Here is a 17,897-nt window from a genome sequence, read left to right on the forward strand (position 1 = left end):
AAGGACGCCCACACAAACTTTTAACTTTACAACTTCAGTGTTTGTAATACATTAACAAACAAAAAACATTGACAAACATACATTGTCTGCTGGATATGGCAACTTGTCAGGAGTGGAGATTAAAACGCTATGGTCGTTTCATTACTGGCGCAGGACAAACAGGGGGAGAGCCGTGGAAGGTAACTCACTGTACTGAATATTCAACAAGCTAGCTTAGCTTATCACATCGAGCTAACGATGGTAACTATTCAGTCTATAGTACGACATTAGTCCTTCATAATCATGTTTTGACCGCTAAAAGATGCAGTCATTGCAAGGGTGTTGTATTGTTGTACATTTTTTTCCCCGTCTCAAGACACTCATTAAAACTAACATTATAAATTACCTGTACCTGGAAGCTAACTGCCAGCCTGCTGTGAGTGACCTCTTTGAATCAACCTCGAGTCATCTTTAGGTTTATAAATGACTTTAACTCCGTGTAAAAGTTCTTCTCAGAAGAGAGGCAGTGTTGATGAATGTATAAGACTCTGTCCTCTATTAAGTTCTTTAGTAACGTGTGTGTTTGAACGTGTGTCATGTGAATCTTGTGTTGTTGTTGTTTTTTTTGCCAACATATCGTAGTTTATAGCTTGTGGCTTTATGTTAGGGACTTTATTTTCTCAAATGGTTTCACCTTCAGCCACCATCCACATAGAGGGTTTTTCAGTCTCCAGTCTAACACAGGCAGGTGTCCTGTCAAAAATATTCACCTATTTAAGACTTATTTAGTTGTTACCAATGAGAAGAGAGCCTATTTATCAGAATACACCTGCACCGACTGTGTTTCAAGGCTACCCTACCTACAGGAAAATCTCAACCTTAGCAGCCCTCTAAAGACACGGGGCCTGTATTAAGAAGTGAGTTTCACATATCCAGGTTCTCTTTGGGTGATCTGGCTTCACTGACAGACATGAGAGATCGTGATTGAAGAAGTCTAGTTTGAAGAATTGTGGTTTTGTCTTTCATTGACTAGATCTGACTCTAGATGGCATACGTTTTTGATTTTAAGAACCCTTTTGTAAAGTTCACAGTGCTTACTAAAACACACTGTGCTCAAAATCTTATAGAACTGATTGAAATGTATAATAATCTAGTGCTCATAGATTGGTCATTTACCTGAATATGCAAAGAAAACAGAGACCCTTTCTAGATGTATCCATTAATGCTTGATGTCTGCCCAATGGATTATTTTCTCTTTCCCTTCTAGGTATTCGACGCTAATGGCGATAAACCAGGAATTTTTCTCAAAATTTTGGAGTCTGGATACTTGTTGGTTTTGCAAGGGCAGGAAAGTTTGGTAAGTTGACAGTTTGCCCATCTATTGTCTCTCTGGCGATATGACACCTGTGTTTCAAGCCTAATCAGATCTGGGTATGTCTGTGTGTTATGATTTGTATTTAAACATTTGCAGTGTAGGGCTTTCACACATTCAGAGAACTCCTGATATTTGCCGGAGGAGTGCCCAATCAAACGGCTGCATTAGGTGGTATTTTCATCTGGATATTGTTCTTTGCTCTTTTGTTATTAGTTTGATTTTGTTGAACTACATGTAACATGTTGACATAAAAGCAGTGAGTTTAAAACTTCATTCATATATTTTATGTATTGTAACCTAAATAAAGTATATTGTTAGGTAGAATTATGTAACATGTCTCAAATACACGTTTTGGAAAATAGAGCAAGAAGCACATTTATCAGTGTTCATTTATTTCTCAGTCTACAACACAGCACTGGAAAAATGAACTACACGTTGTAGTGAAGTTCCTTAATGGAAAAAGAAATGTATTTTTTATACTGATGTACGAAGGATGACCTGAGAAGATTACATTTAAATCTGTAACAGAACTCTGCTCTCGAGATAAAAGGCTTCAAGGGAGGCCCTGTAAAATATTCCGCTGAAGAAGAGCTTGACATTTCACTTCAAATCTGATGGGATGTGGTTGGATTGTTTTTGGTTGGTTTGTGTTAAATATCCCTCAGAATGTTATTGGGTGAAGGTTTGATCGAGGTTTAAGAATATCACGGAGAAGAATTTGTGGTTCAGGCTTTCAGAAAGAAATTCTTCGTTTGGTTTGATGTAAATGTTTTTTTTTTAAATATTTGGTGTTTAAACCGGCTGTGATCTCAAATTCCCTGACTCAATTTCTATTTCATATGCCCCATTAAAATGGGCTCAATTATTTGTTTTCTAAGTGATGTATGTTTGTATCCAACCTTGGCAGAGTTATGTGTTCATCATAATTCAGAAGTGGGTCAATAGCAGTTTTGAATAATCAGGGCTAGGAATGATTAGATTCTACTTAACAAATAATGGAGCAGACTGTGTTGCATCAACACTTTAACAGCTTAAATAATAGCTGTGTTACACTTCAGATCTTATAATAGGTCTGAAATGCCAGCGAAGAGAACGAGCATGGTGCTTTCTACGAGTGGCCTTTGGACTTCAGAAGTCAACGAGCTGACCTGCAGACAACGGACATGTGAGGGCATATTCAGTGTCTTATTAATGGAGTTCTGGCAGGTGACACAGCTATCTTGCTGTGCCAGGGTGCGGAGCCAGACAGATATTCAGGTCAGGCTGAGGAGACGTTTCACCAAGGATGATAGACTGGTCTATTATAGATTGGTGCTGTGAATGCTGAGGAACTTTCAGTACAGAGAGCTACAGCCTATACACTGTGAGGCCCAAAGAAAACATTGAACAAAATCAAAGTTTGCATTGTCAAAGAGAATCAAAGTGTAACTTATTGACTTCAGAACTCTTCTTAAAATATGGATTACATGACCTAATCAAATAAAATCTGTATTCTGTTAATGCATTTATTCATGCTGACCGTGCAAAAACTGGTGGTGGTCTGAGGGAAAGCAATCGAGAGTGTTTTAGTCGACATACTATGAGCCACCAGAGCGGCTTCACTTGTAACTAGAATAGAATAGACTTAAGTCAAATTAATGGGAAGCTACTAAAAGTGTAAAACAGCATTCTGTTAAAAGGTATTCACTCATCTGCGAGCATTGTCCTGCTGAAATTATTTGTCATTCATCTTTGATTCGGGGCCATACAATATGGTTCTCAACACTGTTACACAGCCTTATAAATCCATTTAATCAGCCTGCAGGCCTTTATGGGAACATCTGTGCTTGTCAAACTTTAATTGTATGTAACATTTTCCATCATATGGCTCCCCCTCCGCTCAATCAATTCATGAAGCAAAATCTAAACACATCTATCAGAGCATCTGCAAAAAGAGGATTGTAAAAATTCCACTTGTAAAAAGTAGCTTTGGGCGGTCTTTTCTTATCGAGCAGCACATACTTGGAGTACTCGTCTCTGAAATCCTTTTCCAAATCAATAAATCAATGGCTGTAAAAATATACATAAATCAGACATGCTGCCTTAATCTGGATTCATGTACTTTGTCTTCACTTGTACTCTCTGTGTGCTAATGCTCCTTGTCTGTGCTTCCTGTATGCTTTTTGTCTGTGTTTAAGTGTGCTATATGATACACTTTCTATCCGATGTCTGTGTGCTGTTTTATCAATTGTTTCCATGCGTATGTGTTGTGTTTTAACCTGCCAGGGGCTGCAGATGAAAATGAGTCTGCATGGTTAAATCAGGCACATTAGTTGTGATTTTTAATCGTGGGTATATTGTAGACTTTCAGTATGAATGATTCGACAGCATGTAGGCCCTTACTTCCTACTTCAGTTCCATTGTTCATAGGGAACCAGCTTTATAGATGTCATGTCTGTTTTCAAATTCAGAAGGACGAATTATAAAGCATACTCAACAAAATAGGCCGGTCACAATATGAAGCTACTGTTTTGATTGTTAACATTTAAGACCTTATCCTAAGCCTTGATGCTGATGTTGCTGGGCAAACAGAGACCCCTGCAGACCGTTTCAAGCAACTGTTTATTTCTTCCTGTCAGCTTGATTTAAAAAACCAAAGTCCTTTTTGTCCATTTATTTGATACAGTATTTCATGAGTGAATGAGCAGCCGTTAAGTTTTTTTCTTAGTTTTACTAGAGGGGATTTGAATGTACAACACATATTTACTCTAAGTAAGTTCATGTAGTCTGTGGTTGAAATAGTTTCTTTTCTCTGTGGTTTCTTTAGGATACAATATCTCTGCTCTGTGCTTCGGATTCTCACAAAGTTCACCAGAAATCTGACAACCTGATGTTTCGATTTACTGTGAAGGTGAGATGTGATTTGTCTTGCCAATTAACGAAAGGTGAAACCTTCTTAACGTTTTTATGTTACAGCTCGATTGCCTTGTTAGAAGAAGAGTATTATTTTTAACACACTTGAATAAATGGAAAATAATAACGGGGGTAGGAAGTTTGCGTTAGTTGTTTTTGTACACTGTTTTTTTTTTTTTTTTTTTAGAACAACTTAATTGTAACGTTTCTGCTTCATTTCCTAAATGTAACCTTCATTCCCTTAAATGTTACATTTAAATATTGTCTTGTTTCACAACTTCAGAGTGTTGTCATCGGCGAAGTTTAGACGGACAGAAACACACTGGATGTACTTTTGAATTGTTGCAGGGAGAGAGCCGCATGGTGAGGATGCAGTTTGATGGAAGTAGCAAGGCAGAGGCTATCAAACAGTGTTCAAGTGCTGTGGAGAAACTGATGGAGTACTTACCTGTCACCACACAGAAAGACACCCTGCCTGCTTCTAATCAGACCCCTGCCGGGCTTCCTGTTCCAGTGAAACAGGTTTCCCATTTTGCAATTCAAACAATAAAAAATGCATTTATCAAGCATTATTATATGAATATATTATTTTATGCCATCAAAAAACATAGCTCCAACAAGACGGACTGAAACTGACGGTCTCATTGTTCCTTTCCAAAGAGTTACTTCCCTTCTGATGTCACACTTTACTGCCTCGTGTGTTGTAAATATTAAAAACCATCGTTTTAATCGTTTTGTATCATATAATCATTACTCACGTTCAACCATTCTGTTGTCCGCTGCATGAATCGTGACAAGCACTAGATGGTGCTATTTGTAAGAGTTATTCTTAGAGGTGACTTTACTGCTGTTGTAGGTGGACAGAGATACCGTTTGGGCTGCACACAAGTCAATAACCCATCATAACACATACAGGAAATACAGTGAGGGAAAATGATCCACAACCTAACGCATAAAGACAAGAAAATAAGTACAGCAGTCTAAGAAGTTTACCATTCAACTGATTGACGTGTTTCCTTGTGGCCTTTTATTTATAATATAGTCTACAAGGAAATGGTAAATTCTCTCTACCATTTTACCACCACAACGGTAAATTCTGCCACTCAGTTAACGGCGTTGAGCATGAAGGACTGCAAAGGAACGGAGCCTGCCATGGGTCTGAATGTGACCTTTACTGAACAGACACACTGAAGGAGTTCACAGTGAAGATGAAAGGGCTTTGAGGGCTAGATATCTTTCAATTAGTAATGAAGCCATAGGTTGGCCTCTTAACCCTGCAGTGTCATGACGTGTTCCTCAAATCTTTTTTTTTTTTTTTCTCTTTCCTTTTGTGTGTAATTGTATGTCAGCAGACTTCCCAGGGAAATGCTGTGGGGGCTGAACCTGTGGCTGTCAACGGATCATTGTCCATAGAGCATCTCACCCAGGTATTACAATTAAAGGAAGAGATGACGACAATCATTTTTCTTGTATATCAACACTGCAACTTATTGCAACCAGTTTTCATTATTTCATTAATTTGTAAGAGGTGCAGCCGGCTCAGTTGAGTTGACTTCCTTTAAACTGTGAACGCCAACATAAGCGGCTCTATTTGCTCTTTCTTCCATGACTACGCTGATGACTCTGCTGGACCTTCCTGCAGCACTTGTTAGGAGGGACGGCTGTGACTCTGCCTCAGGCGTATCGCCGCAGTTCTTTGGCACATGTCGACCTGGAGCCCGTCCTGCGTTTGTGTCTTCTTGATCCCAGCTTTCCTGCGTTTGTGGAGAACGTGGAGGCGGAGCTGAAGAAACTGCTTGAAGAATGAGGAATCTCATATAGAGCTTAAAGCGAAGAGGTCAAGTCAGTGCAACGTGTTCTTTCTTCTACAGTTTGTGTAGGCAGCTCCTGTTAGTTGTGAAGTGTTGATACTTTGCTGCTACTGATGTTCTTTTGAAATGTTGCACATTTTGTTATTGTGTATGGCCTAATGCAGATTTTCAATTTGGGCACTGAGAAGAATCTGAAACAGAGAAGAATTTCAAACTTTTTATTCAGAAAAAAAATATTGGTCTCACTCATATGTTTGATCTTGGCTATATACTCTGGTCCCTCTGTTCCCACCTTGACGCAGGTCCCTTTCCACCTCAACACACATGGGTACATTGTATTGAAACAGGAGTCATGCAGCTACAGCAGTGAATTTTGCTATGCCCGCTTCCAAGTGATTCCCACAATATTAAAGCTTCACTGAGTAAAACAAACTGCCCTCCATATATCTATTTAAGAATACATATTGCATAGGATTATAGCCATGCTATACAGTTAAAGAGAGAAACAAAATCAAAATCAACAAATGAAATTGGGAAATATAAAAAAAATATTATTTTTTTTACAGATTTCCTATCATTTGAACACTCATACTTAAACATACACAAGACACCTAAGTTACTCCGGAAAGAAAATAAAAAATAATACACATCATTTTTGTTTAGATAGTTAAACACACAGTAGTCATTTTCTGTAATCACTCTCAATAAACTGTAAATACTGCCAGTCTTTGAAGCCCTCGCTTCACAATTAAAGTTCTGTTCAAATTGGGCTTCACAAAATCAAACTGATTTAACTGACCATGATATGCTGTACAAATTTTCAAGAATAAAACTAACTCTACATATATATGTATATATAAATATACATATATATATTAAATAGGGATGACTCCATAAAAAACATAGGTCATTTTAGATGCAAAAAAAGCCACATGAGGGATAACAACAGAAAAAGTCTATTCTGAGTATCCTATTGCGTAATCATCTTGCATGCATTGTACATGATATGTAATACAAAAGGGATCACCTCGTCTGAGGATACGATTAAATCAATAAAGGAGACACAAACAGCACATTAAAAATGTGTACACCTTTGTGGTGCTTTTAGTCATTATTCGTCATCCTGTACTCTCCATGTTAAGACTGAATAAGGCATGCTTAAGACAGCCATTATGTTCTTTTTGTTGCCAGTGTTATGCTGATATTGTTTCTCATAAAATGAGACAAGATATGCTTCTTTTTTCTTTTTTTCCCAAAACTGCCTGGAGCTCCAACCACCTCTGACACCTTCTTGTAGTCCAGAAACGCAGTTTAGCCATCTCATCTGTGGAGAGAAAATCAAGAGAAGGCGTGACTACGGATAATCCTCGCAGAGAGTTCTATTATTAGCCCCCCATCCCTACAACAGTGTCTTACTTGAGTAAATTGCTTATTTCATATTCCTCTGGCGAATGTTTTTGTCCTTGTGGTTGTTTGTTGAATTTGTTTTCCTAGGAAAGAAGTAGGTATGATTTAGTGACCTGAAGGAAGTAATGATTCAAATGCAAGAATAGGAATAAATAGGAATATACTTACATTGGTCCCACTGGTTCATCATCTTTGGTATGAGAAGAAAACAGGACAAAAAGAGAATTAAAAAAAAAAAAAGTCACATAAAAACAAAAAAAGTATGGCTTGTTTCAGCACATACGTCTTTACTTCACTGACTTCATTGTCTTTGTTTTTCCAAGGTGGCCTTTAGTTGAGCTATTTCAGACAGGTTAACAAATTCCTTAGTAAACATTCATATTTTGTGATGCTGCAGCTGAAAGCACAGATTGCTTTGAATACTGGTGCAGCATAGTCGTGCACTGGTGGGAAGCTCTGACATCACAGACATGGGAGTCAGCTGCTGAAGAGCTCTGTATGCACAGGCTTTGTGTCTGATAAACAGACTCTGAAGGAACACACGAAGGCAAACACATCAGACTGAATTAAGTAGCTTCATGCGGAAAAAGAAGACAGGTTCAATGAAAGGAGAAAAAAAAAAAGACGCGTGTTTAAAATGTTCAGTATTTTTTGTATGCAGTAGAAGGGCTGCAATGTGGAAAAAAAAAAACACGTGGTACAGTCTATACCATAACCACGTCTTTGACGCCTTGCATTGTAAACGTAACCTCCCATGCCATCTGACTCTCATGGGGTTTCTAATCGTTTCAGACCGAGCATATGTGTAGGAGGGTTACAGATGGCTCACTGAAAAGCCATCTTTTAATTACACTCTAAGTAATTTCATAATGCTTTCGAATGAGCCTTGTATTTGGGTGTGATACTGTGACTGACTTGGCATAGAAACATTTTTTCCCTTCGAGGCTTTCAGTCAGCATCTAGACCTGTTATTTTTTTTTTAAATGCTTATTCCTCTCGTACTCTCATCTTTGGATGAATTTCTCACAGGGACCAAAGTATGAAATTGTCGTTTCTCTCAAGGTACAGTAGTGCAACAACCGCATTTACTACGAGCTGAGCGTAAGATACACTGCTGGAAGAGGTACTGGTGAATAGTGGATACTGTTGCTGTGAGTGACAGTTAGAAAATTAACAGCCCTCAGGTTAACATGGTGGGGGGGGGGGGATTTTTTTTGCATAAAAGTGAGGATGTGTCAACCAGTAAATAACCATCACAGTGAGAGATTTCCCATGCAGTTATAAATCTGGGATTAGCAGCATTCCATGGAATTAATATGAAGCAGATTATGGCAGTTAATGTTTGTGAAACAAAAAAAAATGGTTCTGTGTGGTTCTGTGATCACTTGTGGGAGGAACATCTGTGAGCATAAACAGTGTTTCACACCTCATCTAAACAGCACAACAACCGTTTGTACTACAATGGCTTTGACATCACATAACATGACAGATTTTTTACTCTGTGTGTGTGTGTGTGGGGGGGGGGGTTTAGCTGAACATTGATAGTCATAGTATTGTATTAAGTCCTATTTCATTAGTTTTAGTAAGCTGTTTATGTAACTTAATAATAAAACAGAATGTGGTGTGAATTTTAAAACGTGTGTTACTACATGAAGCAGGCTTGTATTCAGCAAATAATCATCACACAGCAGAATCTGTCATTTTATCATCTGGTTTTGGAACAGTGGATAGAAATGTCATTGTCTGTCTTCAAGTCCTCGGCCATGAAGAAGGAAAGTGTTCAAACAGCTAAGCCATCAAGAGACTAAAATTCATAATGCAGGCAGACAGGGGAAAAACCCTCTGGGAATATGGGATACTAAAAGGAGATTGTAGAGAGACTGTGCACTATGAGCAGGGAGTCCTCATCCCTGATATGAATGGCGTAAACACGGCAAATATAATCCACCTTAATCTCTTCATTTTTTCCGGTAGATGAAACCAAACTACAGGCCATCAATGCACACAGCTTAGTTGAATTGTTTTTTAGTGTGTGAGCGTGTACATGGTGTGTACATGCGTGTGCTCTAAAACCTTTTCAATCGTTTTTATTTGTTTATTTTTACATTTGAAATGATTGACAGACAACGTTCGGGAACAATGATGTAGTGCTGATAAATAACGTATCTTTAACTTAATGTGTTCAGGTAGCTATTACAGCCTCATGTCTTAGAAACATTGGAAACTATTTTAAAATCAGTGAGCGTTTTTACGTCATATAATTTCTCGTTAGATTTAGAAAGAAATGACAGTGTTTAGTGAAGCTCCATTAAAAAACTTCTGTAAACTTCCTCAAAAATGATTATTACAGAAATAATCACTTCAAGCTATAAAGTGCTCTTTGTGATCTCAATCTATTGAAGGAAATCAAATTACTTCACATTTAACCTTTGACATATTAGAAACCAAAACAGACTCCATTACTTTGTGTTACTCACATATTTGACTTAATGTTTCTTTTATAGATAAATTAATACAAAGTAGAATTACCCGTAAGCTCTATTTATTACTGGCAGACAACTGTTGCTCATTATTCATCATTAGTGGGGTTACTGTTTGTATCTTTGGTGTGTTCAAGTCTCATCCATTAGAAAAGGAAACCTCGTGAGTAGAGGTCAGAGCAAAGCTTTCGTGATCGCTGAAGATGCCTCTGGGTGTTCTAGACATTTTGATCTGGTTTGTTTTTTTGTTTTGTTTTTTTCTTTTCTGGCATTTTGACTCCTCTCTTAATCACGACCAATTTAATAAATTCAACAAAAAAGCTGATTTCATCTTTTTGGATACAAACAAACAGTCGTGCAGCTCCATATCAGCCTGAATAGAGTAGCAGTACACAAAGTGACCTTTTTTTCATTCATATGTGCCATGGCTGCAAAGTAACGCATGTACTGAGGAGTGATCATAGACGAATATTGCTCATGATCACATTTTGTTTGCAAATGTTCCTGTGACTTTAACAGGGAAAAAAAACTATTAAACGTATCCATAACATGTGTTTTTATATTTTCTCATACATAAACTGTCAGGCTCTTTGAGAATCTTTGGGTCACTCTTGGATTTATGTATTCAAAGTCTTTTTGAATAAATGAGTTCAATCAATGAGTTTTTTTTTGTAAGATTTACAAAGGTTTTTGTAAATTATTGATCGACTTTAAATCTTAGAAGAGAAGAATCTTAATTTATACATGAATCGATTTGTTTACAACCTCTAATATTCTGTATATATATTATATTTGAACATATTGGTTGATCTTTTGTAATTTCAGGGGGATTTATATTTTTGATTTAATTGAATGTAGATTAAAATCATTGAGGATATTATTAGCAATCAAGGGCCACATTTTCTTACAAAAAGTGAAACCGAATTAAGGCATGCTGGGGGTTTGAATATTATAAAATACTATTTAATTAGTTATTATAAATGCTCATAATTTTATCCACAGACTAGTTTTTTTTATACATATTAACTTTTTTTGTGTTTTTAGGAAAAATCAGTTAGGGCTTTTTATAAAGATAATGAATTCTGAGGAATATATGCAATTTAAATTAATCCCAAAACATGCATCTACCACCAATAGAAATATATAAGACTTTGAGTTAGAGCTTAATTTACGTAAACATAATGTACTGTGTTAATATGAGAGTGGAGACAATCCTCATAATGTTTATGTTTTGGATGGACTATGCTAATAGAAACATACAAAACTGACAAAAAAAATAAATAAATCTCCAAACCATGCAGGTTCTCTCACTTACCACCAGTTAAGATTATGTTGCCATTAGGAAAGAATGGGAAGGGAAAACAATGGTAACCAAACATGTTATGAAGTTACCTACAGGCTACATTTTGATAACTCCAAACATGTTCATTAACTCTGCCATGTCCATGAAAAACAACATGTTACCACAGATTTAAGAGCAGCACACATTTTACCCTAACTCTGGAAAAAACTCAATGTTGCCAGTGGAACAGAAACGACATCAACACTTTTATAATTGGTGACTTGTCAATGGCCAATGTGAGTAAGTGACCAAGCGTTTGCTTACCATCAATAAAGTCGTCGGGCTTCTTGCGTTTCTCGTATACGACGATGATGACAACAAGGATGATAATCTCTGCGAGCACACCAAGGAAGGGCCAAAGCGGCGCAAGGTGGCTGCGCACCCGCAGTATCGTGGTCTGAGCAGTGTTTCCAATCACATTACTGGCATTGCATTGATATACTCCAGGGTCTGTTTTTATATCCAGGTTGATTATGTTGAGCTCTGTGTAGTTTTCTCTGTTAGTGATGAAGAAGCGTCCGGTAGAGTTGTCAATGTCCTGAAACACAACGATCATTTCTCAAGGTCATTACGACGAAAACACGCCCAAGTATTACTTCTTTTGTGTCTACGTCTTTCTTTATCTATTTGGGCCTGTTAACTTATTTATTTATTTAGAACTGTATAGATTTGTTTATTGATTGACCATACGTATATTTAGTCATACCGTGTAGGATGTGCCATCCACTTTACGCCATGTCCAGGTGGGATGTGGGTAACCAACGGATTTGCAGTACATCATTGCATCTTCTCCCTCGTTTTTATTCTCACTCCTCTTGTGGCCGGTGACATCAGGTTTTGCTGGACAGGTGAAATAAATAAATAAAGCTGATCATTAGCTGATTTGGCAGAAGTAACACACACAAAGGACTATTGTAACTGCGACCAGATGGCATGAATATGGGAAGCATGATTGGCTGTTCTGGCTATAGTAATAGTACGTGTTATTCAACTGTCTGTGAAAGGACTGTAATTAAGAGTCTCTATAGAAGGACTGATTCAATGAAGCTGCCTGCTTCACTTTGAATTTCCCATAACTTTGAGCTTCTGGAGTCCAGAAGAGGCATAGTTAACAGGCTCTTTTTGTCTTGTGGAGATTTTTTCTTTTTTTCTTTTTTTTTAAACATTCAAACACATCACAATGCATCATTAAGTTCAAGTGACATCATCTTTGTGTCGCATACAAAGCTTGCTAAATTGGTGTACTGGCAAGTTTCCAACATGTAACTGTAGATTCACTTGGCTTTCGTAAAGTGTCTCGAGATAACGCCTGTTATGAATTGACGCTATATAAATAAAGATTGATTGATTGATTGATTGACTACACAATCATCTCATATTTTATTTTCTTTGTTGTCATCTTTTTTTAGACCCTAGAATACAAAGGGGGATTTAGCTTGTATTCTGAAGTGTTTTTAGGGTCACTTTATTTATTATTATTTATTTTGCACAAATCATTTTCAAGAGGATTAAGGTCCTAAAAGTCTCGAACAAAGGAGTGCTGTCCAAACTTCATCGGAGCTGTATATTAATGAACATTTTTAATGATGAAATATGTTTCACTCTCCTTTAGGTACTATTTATATTATGCTAGACTACTTATTGGTTTTGTTGTCGATGTTTAGCGGTGATTGGAGACAAAATAATCCAATGCAACTGTCCACCATGTCAAGATGAAGACTTGCCGAAAAGGATGGCTGGACTACAACAAAGACAGCTCTATTCTAGCATTTCTGTTATTTTCTGAGCATGCACAACCCCACGACCAGACCCCAGAGAAATGGACTTATACGCTGGTAGAGATAAAGTATTTCAGTACAATACATAATGAGGTCATGGAAGAGGGGAATCAGTATGTTATATGAGCTTCCAGATGTTCCCATTGAAATTGTTCCACTGTGAATTCAACAAAAGAGATGTTGAGCACCAGAAAAACCAGTGTGAATTGGCCCTGATGAATGAAAAGGCTGATAATGAAAATTCAGCACAAAGGTTTCAATTCAAGCATATGTCATGCATGAAGCACTGCAGCAGTCAAACTGATCCATATAATGAACAGTCTTTCCCAAAGGTGAGACAGACACGCCGTGTAACTCAGCACAGCACCAACGACATAACTGTTCCTTCTTTTTCACTAATCCCCCCCAAAATTACAATAATTCTTTCCACGCAATTAAGCAGGATAAGGTAGAGGCCTGGAGTGCACGTTTTTCACCGAGGAGGCTCTGAGCTCTCCCGCTCTAATTACACTGCACTTGTGCTTCCTGAGCAGGGGGCGTGGTCGAGTTTGTTGCTTATCGTGACTGCATTGTGTCAGTGAGTGACAGCGCGGGGACAGCCCTCAGAGTGCTGCTCCAACAGGCAGAATCCTCAATTTCACACTCCTGACTGTGCTTACAATGATCACTATTCTGACTGTGACAGGCAGAGGTGATGTGACACATGATTGTGAGGGGGATGTGCGAAAGGAGGAGCTAGGTCAAAGCTGAAAGAACAGAAAAGAGCAGATTAAGATGACGGTGATTTGTTGTGCATATGTTAAAGGAAGAATAAATCCTTCATTAATTGTTTGAAGCCAGGTATTTAATGTGTTTAATTTGTCAAACTTACATTTCTTTTTTGAGAGTAAAATTTGAATTAAGTAATTATGTGAAGAAAAAATTACAGAGAAAAATACTTAAGATTTCCTCAAAATGAGAAATTTGAGCACCAAATATGTATCTGTGGTAAGCTTAGTATCACAGACAATAAAGTCCACTGCCTGCCACAGAGATGGCGGGGACTGGATTCCGAGCCTTAATCCTACAACATCACAGAACCCTCCATCTGTTGCCTCTGAGCCGAGTCCTGCAAAGATGACTGTGCCAAGGACACTGTAGGCGAGGGATCTCAGTGAAATGCTGCCAGAAGCGCATTGCAAAGCTGGCTAGCATGACAGTGGGCTCGCTACCTGGGTCACAAAAGATCCCAAACACCTCGAGAAAATCACAAGTGCTTTTTAGAACTGAAGAGATGTTTAGTTAAGGTTCAGCAGTCGTCCCCACTCTCGATATCAAACAGTCTTTTGTTTGAAGAAGAAAGTTATTCAATGTAGATCTATATTAAGGACAAAATCATGCATCATCAGTTGGTTAAAAGACTGACTTTATTCCCCTTGGGACAGATTGTAAGCCTCAACAGTCACAAGCCTGCAGTCTGGTGACGTCTCGGACCCTTCAGTTTGAATGGCAAAAGTCCCATCATCTCACAGTCTAGTGAAAGCATTGCACACACGGTCATCACCCATGTTACGCAATCAGGCAGTGTTTTAAGACCAGCCAGGGAATATGAGGCAGGGCATGCTCAGTATGCACTACAGCCATGCCACAGCAAATTGGCTTAGCACTACACACGAGCAAGCTTCTCTTGAACAGGGTTTCACTTGCCCATAGTCAGAGAAGATTCCTTATTCATTTGGATTGCTTCATTGTCAGCTTGAATGAAACCAACAAAAGTGTTTGTTTTTTTTAGTCAGTATTTTAGCAACAGACCGTCTTTGTTAAATTTCTCTACTAAAACCACAGCTTTTTTTTTTTTAAATATTAAAGTTATCAACACACTTAAATCATCCATTTTAATCAAGGTTTTTAAGTTGATTAAGGATGCCTTCTAGTGAGCTTTGAGTTTGCGTGTGTTGGTGAACATGTGCTGTGCCTGTCTATTCTACTAGACTGTTGTCACAGTGAGAGCCAAGAGTGACACCTGCCTCCGGATTGCCCCTGTCATCCCTGCTGCACTAGATGATCACAAACATCTTTGTAAACAAGGACTCTCTTTACACAGCTTTTGGGGTTAACTTTTCGAGGACACCATAATCTCTCAGTTTCTCAGAAGGAAGACACAGATGTTCGGCGCTTAATTAAAGTGTCAGCTATTTTGACAAATATTTCATTCCTCTTGAATGAATCAAGTGTTACCACTTTGTGTACAGTGGCAACAGCGTTCAGTTTGAACTTTGTCACTGGTGAAACTTACCTTTTACTTCGATTGTTGCGTTTGCATTCGGCGCCATGCTGAATGTGTAAACGCACATGTATTCCCCAGAGTCATCTGCTCGTGGTTTATTGATTCTACAACGAAACACAAAAAAACACACTTATTCCCCAAAAAAAAAAGATGTAACAGTCACTTCCTCTGAAAGTAGTCAAGTAAATAGAGTCCACAAATTTCAGTGTTCAGAGTTTAACTCTAGTATTTACTTTGGAGTACAGCAGTGAAAGCTCGAGGGACACGCAAGGCCAAGGGAGACAAAACGCTGGCATAATGCTGTTATATTACGGAACAGCAGCTCTGGATTCTGCAGGAAAGGGCACCACAGGCATTTTAGCTGTAATCTTCAGAGTATCACTGATGTAATGTGACAAGGAAGTGACCAATTGGTCTTATCTTGTGGCTAGGGAGAGTCTGTGGTATGTCTACAGGGGTGACAGTAACTTTGTGCTCCAGTGGTTATACAGTGTGACAGCAGGAACTAACGACTAGTTGGTACCTTAGGCTACAGTCATTTTATTGTAATTGGGTACATAGGTATATTTCTATTCTTAGCTTAGGGCAGTGACATGCTGTCATTTAAAAAAAAAAACAACAACAACAAAAAACAAATGAACAGAAAGCCCAGTAGTTGGCTCAGCACTAACTTCAGTCAGCGGTGGTCAGTTTAAAACTGAAACAACATCAGCAGTAATCTTAAAAACTGTGCATCACCGATAACACATCATGAACAGCCGACTGCTGGGATAGTTTATGGATCAAGGATTGCAAGAAAAAGCAGCAAGGCACCCCAAAAAAAATGAAGCCGACTTTCAGCTAGTCTCCGAGAAAGGCCGAATAATTCTACCATGTGTTAGAGTGTGAGAAAAAAATACAAAAGAAAAGGTTGAATTCATGTGCGTGCGTATCTCTAGAGAAGCCCTGTTCAGACTGATGTTTTTCACGGAGTGATATTTAAGTCTCGGTGACGTTTCACCTTCAATCAGAATGTCGTGGAGCCGTAACAGGGGTACGAGGTGATTCCTCCCTCTGTACCGTCTCAAAGGCAGTAATAGAAGTGTAACGAAGGTGAGATGGGATCAGCTGAGCAGGCTGAGGTGGAGGGGGGGGGGGGGGGGGGGGGGGGGAGCAGTGTGTGTAAGTGCATGTCTGGCTGTGCGTGTATGTGGAGCTCCCACTGTGCCATGCATCTGCAACGCCAAGACGCAATGCGAAATTCACGGACTGGGACGAGAATATTACGACATCGCGGACTCAATATAAATTTACGAAGAAGTAATGACAGTTGAGCTTCGTTAAGCTTGGCTGAATTTTGACCTCAGCGAGTGATGGGATAAAGTAACCCTATAACAACTATTCTTTCTGATATGTTTACACAGCTTCTTAGGCCTAAACATAACTCGAATGTGACTTTAGTACACTGTGTCTGGACAATGGGCAAAACACTAGAAATGTGCCATGTAAGTACAGTCCATTTACACGATGTGAGCAACACTATATCCTGCCTTTAGCTCAGTAAAGTAGGGCTTACTATGTGTAAAGTTTTTCCATTCGATCTTTTCTCCAGACCTCCATTGTGTATCGACTGGATAGCCACTTCTACATTAGAGTTGTAGATCAACAAAGCTGAAGTATCATTACATTTACGTAGATGGAGGATGTTGTCTTCATTGTCCTCACCTCCCAAAGCATGTCCTAGCTACTATATTAAGGCAAGCTGTTTGTCACCTGTATATCGTATTCCTCTGCTCTGTCCGTGTGTTGGGGATCTCCTTTCCGTTCTTCATCCAGAAGCTCTCCTGGTGTGGGGTGTGCGCAGTGGTGAGGTTACACAGCAGGGTGACAGGTTTGCTCGAGCTGTCCGCTGACAGGATGATCTGATCAGAGGCATTGATCTTTGGTTCTGGAAGACAGAGACAGTCAAACCTTGTCACAGAACTGGGGCTCAGTGCTGTTTTAAATGCTTCCACCCGTGTTTTAGTAGCTGGAGGCTATATGCAGTTTATATACAATCTGTGTAGGAGGGTGTCTATGAAGGGAAGACAGTGAACACATAATAAACGACACATCAAGAAGAAGAGGTAACTGGAATGTATGGTAGCATGAATGTACCATAAGCAGTACTGTGGTTGATTTATAGACTGTGTGTAAAGGCTTATTTTCTGATGAAGAACGGTAATACATTAAAATACTACTGCATCAAATGTCTATGTTTCATTGTCTTCACATTCTTAATGTACATGTGCACAGTCTTCACAAGTATATTTAAGAGAAGATAAACTATAACTGATAACACGTTATTTTTAATGTTACACTGTTAACAGAGCAAACTGATTCAAACCGTGTATTTGAGCTCTGAGCTAGAGAATGTTATATTATTATTAGCATTCAACAGTCTGCTGACATTTGACATGACTGTTGTGGGACTACCTTTATTACTTCCCCCTACTGAATCGCTAAATCTACTCATTACTACACGGTACCGAGCTCCATTTCTCAAGGACATTTGGGGAAGCAGGAGGCGTCATCTGAGAGTGTGGCGT

At 38.6% G+C, this 17,897-nt stretch overlaps 2 protein-coding genes across 5 annotated transcripts in view; one reads left to right on the top strand and one right to left on the bottom strand.

The window, feature by feature from the left end:
* On the top strand, nt 1-7,286 carry rec114 (REC114 meiotic recombination protein). 4 transcript variants are annotated; one of them, XM_079338783.1, is made up of 6 exons: nt 1-179; nt 1,247-1,336; nt 4,161-4,244; nt 4,595-4,768; nt 5,596-5,673; nt 5,889-7,286. In XM_079338783.1, exons 1-6 carry the CDS (start codon nt 96-98, stop codon nt 6,051-6,053), a joined length of 675 nt encoding a protein of 224 aa, XP_079194909.1. In that variant the 5' UTR covers nt 1-95; the 3' UTR covers nt 6,054-7,286. The 4 variants fall into 4 exon arrangements, with proteins under 4 accessions (XP_079194909.1, XP_079194910.1, XP_079194912.1 ...); XM_079338784.1 differs by having other exon boundaries at nt 5,599-5,673; XM_079338785.1 differs by having other exon boundaries at nt 157-240.
* The window catches only part of nptnb (neuroplastin b), a 27,396-nt gene continuing 15,969 nt past the window's right edge, over nt 6,471-17,897 (bottom strand). Inside the window, exons 3-9 of the mRNA XM_079338774.1 lie at nt 17,083-17,257; nt 15,340-15,434; nt 11,993-12,126; nt 11,551-11,824; nt 7,633-7,654; nt 7,474-7,547; nt 6,471-7,381 (exon numbers count right to left, since the gene is read on the bottom strand). Of these exons, the coding sequence (XP_079194900.1) occupies nt 7,487-7,547; nt 7,633-7,654; nt 11,551-11,824; nt 11,993-12,126; nt 15,340-15,434; nt 17,083-17,257 (761 nt within the window). The 3' untranslated portion in view covers nt 6,471-7,381; nt 7,474-7,486. The remainder of the gene's footprint in view (nt 7,382-7,473; nt 7,548-7,632; nt 7,655-11,550; nt 11,825-11,992; nt 12,127-15,339; nt 15,435-17,082; nt 17,258-17,897) is intronic.

The sequence above is a fragment of the Symphodus melops genome, assembly GCF_947650265.1.
Source record: "Symphodus melops genome assembly, chromosome: 3".
In the NCBI taxonomy this organism is placed as follows: domain Eukaryota; kingdom Metazoa; phylum Chordata; class Actinopteri; order Labriformes; family Labridae; genus Symphodus; species Symphodus melops.

Coding starts and splice junctions, on each gene's coding strand:
- rec114 (XM_079338783.1), top strand. CDS start 96: ATGGCAACTTGTCAGGAGTGGAGATTAAAACGCTATGGTCGTTTCATT. Junction 4,245..4,594: donor TGTTTCGATTTACTGTGAAG/GTGAGATGTGAT, acceptor GAATTGTTGCAG/GGAGAGAGCCGCATGGTGAG. Junction 5,674..5,888: donor CCATAGAGCATCTCACCCAG/GTATTACAATTA, acceptor ACCTTCCTGCAG/CACTTGTTAGGAGGGACGGC.